The 14085-nt window shown below is 39.3% G+C and overlaps 1 protein-coding gene and 2 non-coding genes across 3 annotated transcripts; all 3 read right to left on the bottom strand.

Moving 5' to 3' along the window:
• Positions 1 to 2269: 2269 nt before the first annotated feature.
• On the bottom strand, positions 2270 to 3363 carry gngt2b (guanine nucleotide binding protein (G protein), gamma transducing activity polypeptide 2b). Its single transcript, XM_053640702.1, has 2 exons — positions 3213 to 3363; positions 2270 to 2649 (listed from the first exon to the last, which is right to left on the bottom strand). The coding sequence occupies exons 1-2, from the start codon at positions 3294 to 3296 to the stop codon at positions 2524 to 2526; spliced, it is 210 nt and encodes a 69-aa protein (XP_053496677.1). The 5' UTR covers positions 3297 to 3363; the 3' UTR covers positions 2270 to 2523.
• A 7988-nt stretch (positions 3364 to 11351) lies between these two features.
• On the bottom strand, positions 11352 to 11423 carry trnap-cgg (transfer RNA proline (anticodon CGG)). The gene has a single exon. It is a non-coding gene; the product is annotated as a tRNA-Pro (tRNA).
• Positions 11424 to 12912: 1489 nt separating this feature from the next.
• On the bottom strand, positions 12913 to 12984 carry trnap-cgg (transfer RNA proline (anticodon CGG)). Its single transcript has one exon. It is a non-coding gene; the product is annotated as a tRNA-Pro (tRNA).
• Positions 12985 to 14085: the final 1101 nt, after the last annotated feature.

Raw genomic sequence — 14085 nt, forward strand, 5'->3', positions numbered from 1 at the left:
TGTAAAGCTGCTTTGGGACATTGTCCTTTTTTCAAAGCACTATCCAAATAAAACTGAATTGTACTGAATTAAATTGATGGATCTCCCAGTGTTCCTGGGGTAGAGTCAGGAATCACTGCAATCCTGAGCAGGATAAAATGGTTAGTGAAGATGAATGAATGACCATATGATTTATGGTTTTACGGGTACAATTTTCATTAAGCACCAATGAAGAACAACTTGCTCAGTGAACATACAAGTTAACTGTCATATATCAAGGAGTTAACTCTGGACTTCATTTCCCAGCAGCCACTGCACCATACTACATCACTGTCACATGACCACCTGCACCTGTATCACGTTTCTGTTTAACGAGCACTTATATATATATATATATATATATATATATATATATATATATATATATATATATATATATATGTATATATATATATATATATATATATATATATATATATATATATATATATATATATAGCCACTGTTTGTACTGCTTCCTCGTCTTACTTATTGTCTATCTTGACCTTTGTCCCTGTACCATGTTTTGTTTCATAGTTTATTTTTATCCTTAGCCACAGTATTTTGCCTAGTTGTCTTAGTGTCTTTGTTTTGTTGTTTGTTTGTTTATTAAACTGTTTGAAGATCTGCACTTGCTTCCGTATCTACCTTTGAAACGTGACATTAACATTATTTAAATTATTTGAATTTATTTATTTTTTGGAGATATGCTACCCTGTGCACATCGTGTGGTCTGTGTGTGCTATATGTAATGGCAGCTGGGAACTGTTAAATTGAAATTTACAACAGAGTGACCCCAAAAATAACGGTCAACCATGGCCTTTGATAGTAGCTTTGTATAAGAATATTTACTATATTTGAACATTATTGATTGATACATCAGTGCACTTGTATGTTTTGATCATGTGTGTGCTGCTATTTCTTTATATTAGGGGTGTACCTCTTATTTAATTGCTCCAAATGGAAGGTTATCTGTATTCAGATTTAAACCTAAATTTGCAGCTGGAGCTCAATAACAAATCAACCAGTGAAATAAAATTGATAAACAAAAACAATAGTGCACTTCCTATTCATTTCTATATTTGTATCCATTTATAGCACATTATATGTTTAATCTGTATAATGTATTCATATTCGGTTTCATCCTTACTATGTATTGATCATTTGTTTCATTCCAACAGCTTAAACTGTAGGCCTAAATTTATCACAATGCTGAAAATTCTTCAAAAAAAAGGTGCTATAAGGTGCTGAAAAAAAAGTTTTGTATTCACATTAGATTTCATTAATATCAGCTCTTAAGAAATTCAGCCTTAGGTTAATATGTTATTGATGAACAGTAAAGAACATAAACAGGCATCAGTGAAAAGAACACACACAGACATACAATGGAGCTTTACTGTGTGTACTCCAAAATAAAGCTATTAAAATGTGTAACTGTTTACTAGTGGTTGTTATTATTGAGATAATTCCAAGTGGAATTAGCACGTTCCGAGTATTACTATTTTGGAGGTCATGTTTTATAGTATGGTAGTATACTGCTTGGGACAAACCCCAAGAGTCGGTGAACAGTGAATGTTATGAAGCATGATCTAGGCTCTTGGTTTCGGTGAGGTTAGGGGCTCTTACAGTAGTGTGACTTCAATACACTGAATGAGGACAATGGACTGCAACTTAATAGGATAAAATGCTTAGATCCTTAATCCTGAGATGAAGTTTGGAGAACAGGATTAAGCATTTTGACAGACAAGTTGGAAGAGTCGAGGATCGGAGTTAGTGGACCGTAGAATGCTTAACACTCTGATCTCATTAGCATTAAGCAATATTGGGATATCTGTGAAGCTCCACACATGCAGGCTAGCGTGTTTGTTTGTTTTTTAATTCAGTTAATTATTAATGTTTCATTACATATGTGTGTGTGTGTGTGTGTGTGTGTGTGTGTGTGTGTGTGTGTGTAATGATGTGATGAATTTATTTATATATTTATATATATAGGCAGCAAATAAGCAAGGAATCCAAGGTCATAGTATAAAAATCCATCATCAGCTATAGCTACCAAAGGAGAGTAGAGTTTTGCAAATAAATAGATGTATAGTTTATATTACAGAATATAATACAAAGAATGAGAAAAGGCATTCAGTTCAGTTTAATTTTATTTATATATCACTTTTAACAATGGATATTGTCACAAAGCAGCTTTACAGATATCCAGATATACATTTAAAATTTAAAATCTTACTTTATATACACTAACATTTGTCCACGCTAAAAATACCATACCAATGTGGATATTTTTTGAAAACACAAAAGGAAAAGATCCATGTAGGGGCTGAAGGAGTGTCTTGTGCTTCTACTCTTTATTTTAAAGAACGCCAAACCAAATGAGAAAGTGAGAAAATGAAATTATCTCTTTTTCCTCTCTCAGTTATTGCCTTTAAAATGTAGAAGATGGGACAGACCTGTGATGAGCCCTTTAGAAAGCCTTTTGTTAGTATTATGAAGACATCGCTATGTAATAACACAACCTCCTTTCTCCTTAAAGGGGTTCTTGTCTTCAGGAACTCCCTTGATTAGGGGGTCCTCTGCAGACTGGGACTCGATAAAGGTGATAAGCTCAGGGGCAGTTTTAGACATCTGGAATGAAGAATTAAGTTAAAGATGATTCAGACTCACTTGTACTCTAATGGATAAAGGAGTTATTTTTTTTTAAGTGAAGATTAAGACAGGAAGTATATCATAGGACTGGGGTGTCTTGCTCATTTTAGATAACGGTAACAGATAATTAATCCAATGTCAAGTGGGCTGATCAAAAATAATCTGTTTATACCACATCATCAAATGTTTATTTCAAAAGTTTATTGGCATTTATCTGAAATGTCCATTCTGATATGGATTGATGATGTATCACCTACAAAAACAGATGAACATGGCTCCAAGTCCAATTGATGGTTTTTATTTAATTGTGATTATATATCATAAATCGGGGAGAAAAATCTATATATTTTGCAAAATTGTTGCCCTAAATTTTGGAAAGACACATGATTACAGTATAATTTTTTATCTTGCTAATGAAGAATTACACATGAATCATTAACACATTTTGTCAGTAGCTGAGTTAATGGCCCTGAAACATGATGGCCCTATGTTTGACACCCCAGTCCTATTTAGATGCCTGGATGGACACTGAGGTAACTCACTGCAATCCGGGGGGTGTTAACTTCTTTCTGCAGCTGCTCCAGCTCCATTTTCAGGATCTCCTTATCGGACATGTCCCGTGCCATCTCAGCTGTCGAAAGAATTTAATACAGACTCAATATAAGATAAGATCAACTTTATTGATTGTTTGGAAATTTTTATGTCAACTTGCTCAAGACAACGCAAATAATAATGAATAGATTTGGTAAAAAAAAAAAAATATATATATATATATATATATATATATATATATATATATATATATATATATATATATATATATATATATATAAATTGAAAACTCAAATTTACTACTCTGTTTTTCCTCAAAGAAAATATAGATTGCAGTAGCATGAGTCTTTAACAACGCATTCATTTTTAGCACCTCACTCCCAACATTAGTGATCACTGATAGCAATCAGTCATCATTTCCTGTCATATTTTAATCAAAATACTTCACAGCCTTTTCATTCTCATGCTTGCATCCATTCATTCCATTATCAGCACTTCTTCTTACCTGTTGAAATGTGGGACGCTCAACAGTCCAAGAAATCTCTCAATATCTCCTAGGATATCATCAGCACACCTGACTGAGTGGACTGAGCTCTTTTTTCTCGCTCCTCTCTTCTTCATTGCATGCCTAGTCTTTTTTATTTTTTGTCTTGATCCTGGTGGCCAATGATGTCATCAATCCCTGTTGATCTCATTATCACAAATCAGAGGAGGTCAGATGGCTCCAGCTTCTAAATCTGACTGAGGACAAATGGGAGAAGACGGGCAGCAAAGCAGGCAACTCTGAAGGTGAAACTGATCATTGTAATCACAAATATCTCATAAATACAGCAAAAAAAATTTTTAACATTACATGTATGGTCATGTAGCAATGCAATGAAGTAATAATTTCAATTAATTGTAATACAACTAGTCATTTATTTCTTTTTATTTTTTTCTTTCTTTATTTATTTATTTATTTTACATTTTATCATAAATAACTTATGATCCAAGTTCAGAATTGATCAGTTGAGGGATAAAGGTGAAAAGGGCCAGCAGTGGATTTCTTGGATTTAAACTCAACCTTTCAATTGATAGCACAAGATGTAAATTGATAAAATACAACTGACAAAAATGACTGTCCTTAACTCTGAGCAGGTAAACACAGTGATCTACTACAAATTAAAGTCTAAGTGTCAGGTGTTAGACACGGTGCCAGTTGCAGTGAATGATTTTATTTAAAAAATAAATACTGGCAAGCAGAAACAAATCTAAATCACAAAATAAAAATCCAGAAACAGGCAAAGGGTCAGGCGGTGTACAAACAGTACAATGATCAATAAACAAGAAGGCAAACATGGGTCACAACCAGAAAAAGCAAACATGAATCAAAGGCTTGATATGTCAGATGTAGAAACAGGACTGAATGAATACGTTGCAAAGTCTTAGTGCTGTGAGTGTATATTTGTGTGTGTTGGTAATTTAGTCCAAGTGTGTGCAATCAGTAATTGGGTGAACTTGAGTATGTGAATTGGAAAATGGAGTCCATGGTGGCCATGTTGTAGGCAGAGGTGCAGAAGGTGCAGAGTTTGGCGTTGACATGACAGGACCATCAACCCCCCAGGGCCTGGTCCGAAGGAGACAGTAAACTGGAACCTCATGAAGAACAGAGGCCATCTGTCCTGGCGAGAGTTGAGTCATTTAGTGGTTCTCAGGAACTTGATGTTCTCATGATTAGTGAATATCATGAAGGGGTGGAGGGCACTCTTGAGCCAGTGTCTCTATTCTTCCAATGCTAGCTTGAAAGCCAGCAGCTCTCTGTTCCCCACATCACTCTTACACTATGCAGGCATGTTTCTTGGATAAGAAGGTGACTGGATGAAGTTTGGGATGTGCTCCAAATATTTGAGAGAGTATCACTCTTACCTCTGTATCAGAGGCATCTGCCAAGGGCATGCTCCAGTGGTGCAATCGGTTAGCACATGGTACTTATACAGCAGTACAGGTGAAGTGAAGCTGAGGTTGTGAGTTCAAGCCTCAAATGGAGCATAGGCTCCAAACTTTCAGTGTGGTAGGATTTTATTTTATTATGCATATAAAGAGCAAAAGATCTTTTTACCAAGATTTTTGTAACAACTCACTCCTTGTATAATACAAAACCCCCTGGTGGTCCTGAAAAACCAGTTCGGTAAGTGGGTGCTCTGTGGTTTTGCTGCTTTGCCTTTATTTGTTTGCCATTGTCATCTGTGCTCTGAGCTTAAGCAATTTTAGACATGGTATGTGACTATATTTTCTATATTTAATAAATATGTTAGTATCAGGTCAAGAGTGTGACCACCATTATGAGTAGGTCCTATTCCATTCTGATTGACCTCTACTGAATCTATAATGGACAGAAATGCAGTTCTCAGAGGGTCTTCCGTGTTATCAAAATGAATATTAAAGTTGCCAATATTTAATGCTTTGTCTAAAGAAACAACCAGGTTCGAGATGAAATCTGCAAATTCACCAAGGAATTCAGAATATGGCTCTAGGGGTCTGTAAATAATAATTAGCAGAATTGATTTGGTAGACTTATTTTTTATGGCGACATATACTCCGGAAAAAAAAAGAACCATCCTCTCATTCAACTGCTTTTATTTCCAGCAAATTACTTAACATGTGTAAATATTTGTATTAACATAAAAACATTCTAAACACAACTGAGACATAAACTGAACAAGTTTCACAGACATCTGAGGAACAGAAATGGAATAATGAGTCCTTGAACAAAGGGGGGGGGGGGGGGGCGGTGGCGGAGGGAGGGTAAATATTAAAAGTAACAGTCAGTATCTGGTGGCCTCCACCTGCTTTAAGTACTACAGTGCATCTCATCCTCATGGACTGCACCAGATTTGTCAGTTCATCAGTTCAATAGAAAGGTCTCTTTAGTGTCCTAAGTTATTGCAGCTGTGACCTTAATTACCTAGCGCCTGTAAACTGTTCGTGTCTTAAGGACTGTTTCACAGGTGCATGTGCAATAATTGTTTATGGTTTATTGAACAAGCATGAAAAAGCATTGTTTAAACCCTTTCCAATAAAGATCTGTAAAGCTTATTTGGATTTGACAAAATTATCTTTAAAATGAAGTCTCCTGAAAAAGGGATGTTTCTTTTTTTGCTGAATATATGTTATACTAGTATAAAGAACTTTAAAAGAGTTGAATTTATGACTAGGTTTTTGTGTGACACTTACATTATCATTATAAATGAGTGTGACACCTCCTCCTCTGCCAGTTATATGGGGCTGATGTATATAACTGTATTCAGGAGGTCTAGCTTCATTTACTGATATGTACTCATTTGGTTTAATCCATATTTCTGTTAAACACATTATAATAAACTCCTGATCAGTAATGGTTTCATTAATAATAAGTGCTTTAGATGTAAGAGATCTAATGTTTAACAGTCATAGCTTCAGATCAAAGTTGCTGGCTATGCATTCAGTTTTATCTAATTTTATGTTAATTGGGTTACTAAAACAAACTTTCTGAATATTTCTACATTTTTGTTTAGCTTGGGGAACAGACACAGTCTCAATATTTTGGAACCTAGGTGATGACTCAGTGTAGCTAGCAGACAGTCGGATTAGCCTGCTTGTCTGTTCCCTGGCCTTGGCTCTGGATTGTCACCGATTAACTGTGCCTGTTCTGAGACTATGTGCTATGCTGCAAGAAATGAGAACAGCACCATCCCGTGTGGGATGGATACCGTCCCACCCTAACATGCCAGCTTTGCCCTCAAAACTACTATAAATCTCAATTGGAGCAGCACCTGGACATCCAGCAGTTCAATGACTATAACCTGCTGTGAGCTACATCGCCACGATACATTGAGATGGGACCAGAGCTTATTACTGCATCGGACATCACCTTCGCTAATTTACACACCTCTACAATGTTACTCTTAGTAAATGCTGACTGACAAAGGCGTATATCATTAGGTCATACATGAATATCTATCTTTGAAAACCTGTGCTTTCCTAAGACCCTAAGATTACCGCCTATGTCCGGTGCCCTGGCTGCCGGTATATACCTAACTAAAGCTGCTGGAGCCCCTAAAGGCCTAGTTATTTTCTTGTGCCTTAAGATAGAGTTTCCTATAACCAGAGCTCTTTCAGGTTTCTCTGTGGGTGCTTCGCTGAGGAGAGCAAACCTGTTGGAAGCAGAGAGGAGTGGTGCTCCTGTGGGTGAGCCTTAGCGTTAGCATTAGCTTTGACGTTGTGATTATGCCACAGAGTATTCACCCATTTGCCCTGCTGTGAGGGCTTTAAATACGGCAGAAGGGAAAGTGAAACAACAAATGAGAATTATAGTGCAAAATTATTGATGAAAAAGAACAGAACAGTATAATTTAAATGCTGACACAAGCAAGAAGCTCCCGGCAAACGATTAGCTTGACAATCTAGTGATCGCTCTCATTTGACCCCTTTCTTCTCCAGGCAGTTCAGTGGTACTACCCCTCTAAACCCAAGAAGCGCTGGAGTAGTTCACCACCACTTGGGTTTTGGCAGTGTTAGCTTCCATCCCTGTTTGGAGATGATCTAGAAACTTCAGCTACTGTTCACAGGTCTTAGAATATATGATGTCATCAATGTAAACAAAGCAGATCCTTCCCCTTAGATAACTCAGCACTCACTCCATCAGTCATTGGAAGATTGCAGTGGCATTGCATAATCTATATGCCGATTTTTTGTTGGAATAGGCCCTTGGTGGTAATAAAGGCTGTCTTTTGTCTGCTTTCTTCCTCCTTCTCCACCTGCCAGTATCCAGATTACAAATCCAAGGTTGTGAACCTTTTCGGTTTAGGCATTAAGACCACAGGTGAGGACCATGGCAATGTCATCTTGTAACATTTTGTCAAGGTGTTCTTCTATCATGGCTTTCTTAAAGGGTGACACCCTGTATGCTCTGCTTTTTACCGGTACCTTGTCCAGGGTGGAAATTCAGGGCTTCACTATGGCTGTCTGGCGCAACATGTTGGAGGTAACAAATGGCCAAGCCTCCTTCAGCTTCCTCAGCTCCTGCTAATTGTCCCACTTAGGAGCAGACTCATTGCTGGATGCAGTCCAGCATAGTAATATTGGTTTCTGGGGGTAATGTAATAATACAGAGTCACCACTGAATCTAGCTGATGTTGAGTGGGCTTAGGAGAGACTGCCATTCACTGGTGATGAAAGAATAGATGGTAGACATGGCCTTGTCCAGAGTGCACCCTGTATTGGTTGTTAGCCAAATCAAGAATAGCTGCTGTCATTGTGATGAAGACTAACCCCAGGATAACAGGAAAAGTCAGGTGGGCATCATCCATAATGGAAGTGTCTAATGTACAGGCAGAACAATGCCATTCATGTAGGATAGGTTTCTATTGGCTCTGGAGTGATGCACTTTCCCATCTGCTATAACAAATTTTACTGGAGGTGTGAGTCGATGTTGGTCATATACTCTTCCAGTTGTCTAGACAGACTCGGCTGCATCATGGTATAAGTACAGTCTGAATCAATGAGTAGGAAGGGTGTGAGGAGTCTGGAGTCATGAGAGTGTGTGACAAACACACTTGCAAGATCTTTAGGACCGTGGCTTCCAGGTGGTTTCTTGCTACTCTTTTCTTTGGAGTTCTGCACAGCAAACTTCTGCCAATAGTCCTTTGCTCCCATGCAGGTTTTTTTCTACCCTGGAGCCCACATTGACCAGCTGTCCCACTGTCATCACTGTACCTCTTAGGCAGCTGGCAACTAAGGGATTCATGTTATTAAGGATGCAGCCTTCCAGCTCCTCTTCCGTGATATCTGCCTTCCACTTCAAGCAGAGAGCGCAGTAATCGTAGGTGAAATCTCTCAGCTTCTGCCCCAGCTGTTGTACCAGTGCCCTGAGCTTATCCTCCACCTCCACTGAGTAGCCATCAGGAAGGAAAGCATTCATGAAGACTTCTTTTAAAGACTTCCAGTCACATATTTAGATTTCTGTGCCTTCCACCAACTCAGTGCAGGTCTTCTCAACATTATGCTCAGGGTTCCCATGAGTTCAATTCTTGGTAGGGCCAACTGTCGAGGAAGTTCTCTATGAAGTTGAGGACATCCGAAATTTCAGTGAAGTCGCTGAAAGAGGGGATGTTTAGGAGTATAGGAGGTCTTGCACAGAATGAGGAAGCACCAGGCAAGACATGAGAGGGTAAGGTGGTAGGTGGCTGGGTATGTATGGGTTGGCTGAGTATGTATGTACTACTCAGAGTTGTGGGAAATGGAACACATGCTTGAGAGTTACCATAGTGGGATATGGGATGGTGTATATTTGTAATATGAGAGGTAGCTGCGGGTGTAGTCTAGAAAGTGTTCCACTGCCTCCAGTAAAGTGGCTTCTCTATTAAGAGTGCTGTCAACTTATTATCTATGACCTGCCTCTAGAGTTTCAACCTATGTTTTTAAGGCCAATAAATCACCCTGTACTTGTTCCAACTCTGTCTGTAGTGTTTGCATTGTACATACATCAGTAAAAGGCACATTGACATCAGATTCATTATTGTCAGAGAGATACAGTGAACTAAGCATTGACATTATTGACATGGGATTGTACCAAACCACAAAGGGGCCTGCCATGAAATCCACTGCAGGATGCACAGTATTACCCTTGGCAGTCCTGTCAACAGTGTTACTATTTATATTGTGTTCAATCGTGAACTCCATTTTTTTCTTTATAACAACACACATTAAAAATAGTTCCTCTACGGGACACCACTATGTAACAACTCATCCATGAGAGGCACTGGTTACAATTAGTGTGGACTTTAACAGTTTGCGATGAAGAGTAATTAACAACACCAAACAAACACCAAATAAGTTCAGTAGGCACTAGTGTATTAAACAGAAAGTCAACCACCAAGTAATTACAATAATCCCCTGCCCACAGAGTCTTTTTTGCTGTGTAAAAGTCCTGTTTTAAAAGTATGTACAAATATTTTCCAGGTTATGCTCACTTCCACAAACAACCACGTCATCAGTAACAAGACAACACTTACAAGTCACATGTGGCAATAATTACATTAATTAAACACACATATATAAAATGTGACAGTATGTGGCAGTGCTACAATGCTCTCCTGTCCAAATTCTCATCTGATTGACTTCTGCTAAGACTGCCTTCTATAAGGAAAAGCTGGAAACTTCTGCACAAGATCCTCGCAATCTCCACGACATCTTTTCTTTATTTACTTAGCCTGCCAGCTCCTCCTGTGCCATCCTGCCTAACAGCTAAAGACTTTGCCACCTTTTATAATGGGAATATTGAACAAATCTGGCAGACCTTCACTCCTACTCCAACTCCTACACTACATATTCAGGATCCCCCTTCTCTTTTACTGGCACATGTTTTCTAACCTAGCAACAGAAGAGATCCCACAAGTCATCTTGTCCTGCAATCCTACCACCTGCCCATTGGATCCAATCCCTTCCACAATGCTCCATACCATCTCACAAGACCTCTTCCACTTCATCATTACTATCATTAATGGGTTCATAAAAGCTGTTCATGTATGAACAGCATTCAAGAATTTAAGGGTTATTTCCATCCTGAAGAAACCAATTCTGAATCCCTCAGACATCAGTAACTTATGACCAGTATCACTTCTTTCTTTTCTTTCTAATAACATTGAAATCACCATCTATAATTAACTGTACATCAGCCTAACAGACCATCAAGCCAAATTGCTTATCAGGCTGGTTTACCTCAAGGTATTTTTATTTTTGTTCATTTCCACTTCACAACCCTCATAACATGGAGAAGACTTGACATCGTAGAAAGTTCCACTTTCCTTTCCAATATGGTTCCAAGCTTAGTCCATCACACTAGCCATTTCAACTTAGTAGTATCGGTGCTTGCTACAGTTATTTTTGCTTTTGTCTTCAGAGATCAAAGTAACATGGCTAAGCACTGGTTTTATTACAAAGCTGTGGTTATGTGGTGAAACGGGCATTCCCTAAACATGGGCTTCCCTGAAAGGAGTATTGAGCAAAACTGCACTCGGCTGCAGAAGGACCAGCTTATTTGGGATTCCAACCTTCTTGGATCTCTTATGAACAAAGCAAGAACCAACTACAGACCATTCAACAGAAAGCTTGGGCTCGTCCGGGAGTTGAACCCGGGCCCTCTCACACCCGAAGCGAGAATCATACCCCTAGACCAACGAGCCATACACAGCCCAAGCAGCACTATACCTTGCTAATATATGTCCTTATTGTCCTGCAGGTTCATGCTAAACTTTTGAGGTAGTTGCACAAGATATTACTTTCATAGAATTTTCAAGTCACCTATGCTTTTTTCAGGAAATCTGTAGGGCTTTGCTGCTTTTGCTCTTTTCAAACAGGGCTATAACTAATTGTATTGGGAGATGGGAGATATCGTGAAGCAGGGTTTTTGATTCCCAAGAAAGTCGCAACAAGCTATCCCCTATCATAACCAGCAACAAAACGTTGTTTATTTAGCCACGATTTATTACCACTGCAATAATTCCATCAACTACGTTCTGTTGGATAGGGGACATCCCCAACCAGTGTTCTTTATACTGATTTTGTCTGAATTAGGTTATTTTTTAATTCAGAAATGGACACTTCCAGGTACAATCCGAAGAAAACAAAGGAAGCCAATATTAAGCGGTAGGAACTTGGAACTTACGTTGTCCTCATGATTAGTGTGCAAGATGCTCCTTTCATCCTCTATTGGAACATTGCTGAAAATGATTTCTTCTGGAATTTGCATTCCCTGAAAAGGGCCTCTGTGATAAGCAGTCAAGCATAAATGCGCTCCTTATTCACAGCTGGATTCTTCACATCACAAGATGGTCTCGGCCAGCATTCGACTGACTATCTTGTGAAACTTGTTTTGTGACACGGAGAGCTTGCTGGTTCTTACAGCCGAAGTTGGTACACCAAGACACTAAACCAAAGGTAGAAAGTGTGGATACCCTGAAAAGGGGCTTTTGTGATCATCAGACTAGCATCAACACAGTCCTTAATCAGAGCTGGACTGTTGACATCACAAGATGACATTCGACTAACGATGATGGATAGCTTGCTTGTGATGTTGGTGTCCAAGCGCAACAGCCCTCAGATACAGAAGGACAAGTTGAGGAAAAAGCAAGGGCTCATCTTGGTTTGGAACCTTTCTGGAGAGAACCTCTTGAGAGCCAAGCAGCCAGATCATCATGAAGCTCGGTTGAGGTGACGAGCAAAAATTTCCTCAATTACAGAAGGAAGAGTTAACAGCAAGGTAAGGGCTCATCAGGGATTTCAACCCGAGACATCTCTCACCCAACATTAGAATCATACCCCTAGACCAACGAGTGAAATAGCCTATCTGGCTGTTTTACCTCAAGGTACTGTTATTTTTGTTCATTTAAACATGCACAGGTTAGCACTGGTTTTATTACAAAGCTGTGATAATATAGAGAGTTTGCAAGTTCTCATCACCTAAGTTGGCCCTCCAAGATGCTCACCAATAGTGAGACCAAACCGGAAAGGGGTTGTCCATGAAATTGGACTTCCCTGAAAGGTGTCAGAACGAAAAGGAAGCAGGATACGGAAGAACAAGTTTACAGAAACACATGCACCTATCTGCAATTTGAACTTCTCATGAACTAAGCAGCCAAGCAACCCAGAGGTAAACTATTCAACGTAAAGCTTGGGCTCATCCGGGATTTGAACCCAGGACCTCTCACACCCGAAGCGAGAATCATACCACTAGACCAACGAGCCAAACAGCCCATGGATGTGACACCATAGACCACTGGAGTTCCACTGTACCCTGCAAAGGTATGTCCTTACAGTTCTGCAGGTTCATGCTAATAGTTTGAGATGGTTGCACAAGATATTACTGTGAAAGATGTGAACGATGATGGAAAGCTTGCTGATGGTGAGTAGTATGACCAAAATGAAACTCTGTTATCGAAGGACAAGTTGAGAAACAAGCAAGCTCTCATCTTGGTTTTGCACCTTGTTAGAACTCGTGAGAACCAAGCAGTCAAGCAAGAACCAAGCAGACAGCTCTTGGTATTCGAGTAACTACATTGTGGTTGAATTGAAGAGCAATAGTTCCCTCGATTACAGAGGGACAAGTTAAAACGAAGGTAAGAGCTCATTCAGGATTTCAACCGGGGACATCTCACACACAAAGTCAGAATCAAATCCCTCGCCCAACAAGCTAAACAGCCAATCTGGCTGTTTCAACCTTAGTCCATGACACAAACCATTTCACTGTAGTGGTATAGGTGCCTGCTACAATTAGTTTTGTTTTTTTCAGAGATCAAAATGATGTTGTTGAGCACTGGTTTTATTTCAAAGCTGTGATGACGTAGAGAGTTTGAAAGTTCTCATCACCAAAGTTGGTCCTCCAAGGTGTTAACCAATAGGGAGACTAAACCTGATAGGGGAGTCCTTGAATATGGGCTTCCCTGAAAGGTGTCTGAGCAAAATGACAATAGGCTACAGAAGGACAGATTGACAGGAAAGTGAGTGCTGAGGTGATATGGTGAAAGGGGGGATTCCCTGAACATGGGCTTTCCTGAATGCTGTTTTGAGCAAAACGGTCCTCAGATTCAGAAGGGCATGTTCAGACAAAAGCAAGGGCGCATATGGGATTTGAACCTGGCTGGAGAGAACCTCTTGACATTAATTATGTCATGAAGCTCGGTTGAGGTGACGAGCAAAAATTTCCTCGATTACAGAATGACAAGTTAACAGCAAGGAAAGGGCTCATCAGGGATTTCAACCCGGGACCACTCTCACCCAAAATTAGAATCATACCCCTAGACCATCAAGCCAAATTGCTTATCAGGCTGGTTTACCTCAAGGTACTTT

Source organism: Ictalurus furcatus, chromosome 13 (genome assembly GCF_023375685.1).
Source record: "Ictalurus furcatus strain D&B chromosome 13, Billie_1.0, whole genome shotgun sequence".
NCBI lineage: Eukaryota > Metazoa > Chordata > Actinopteri > Siluriformes > Ictaluridae > Ictalurus > Ictalurus furcatus.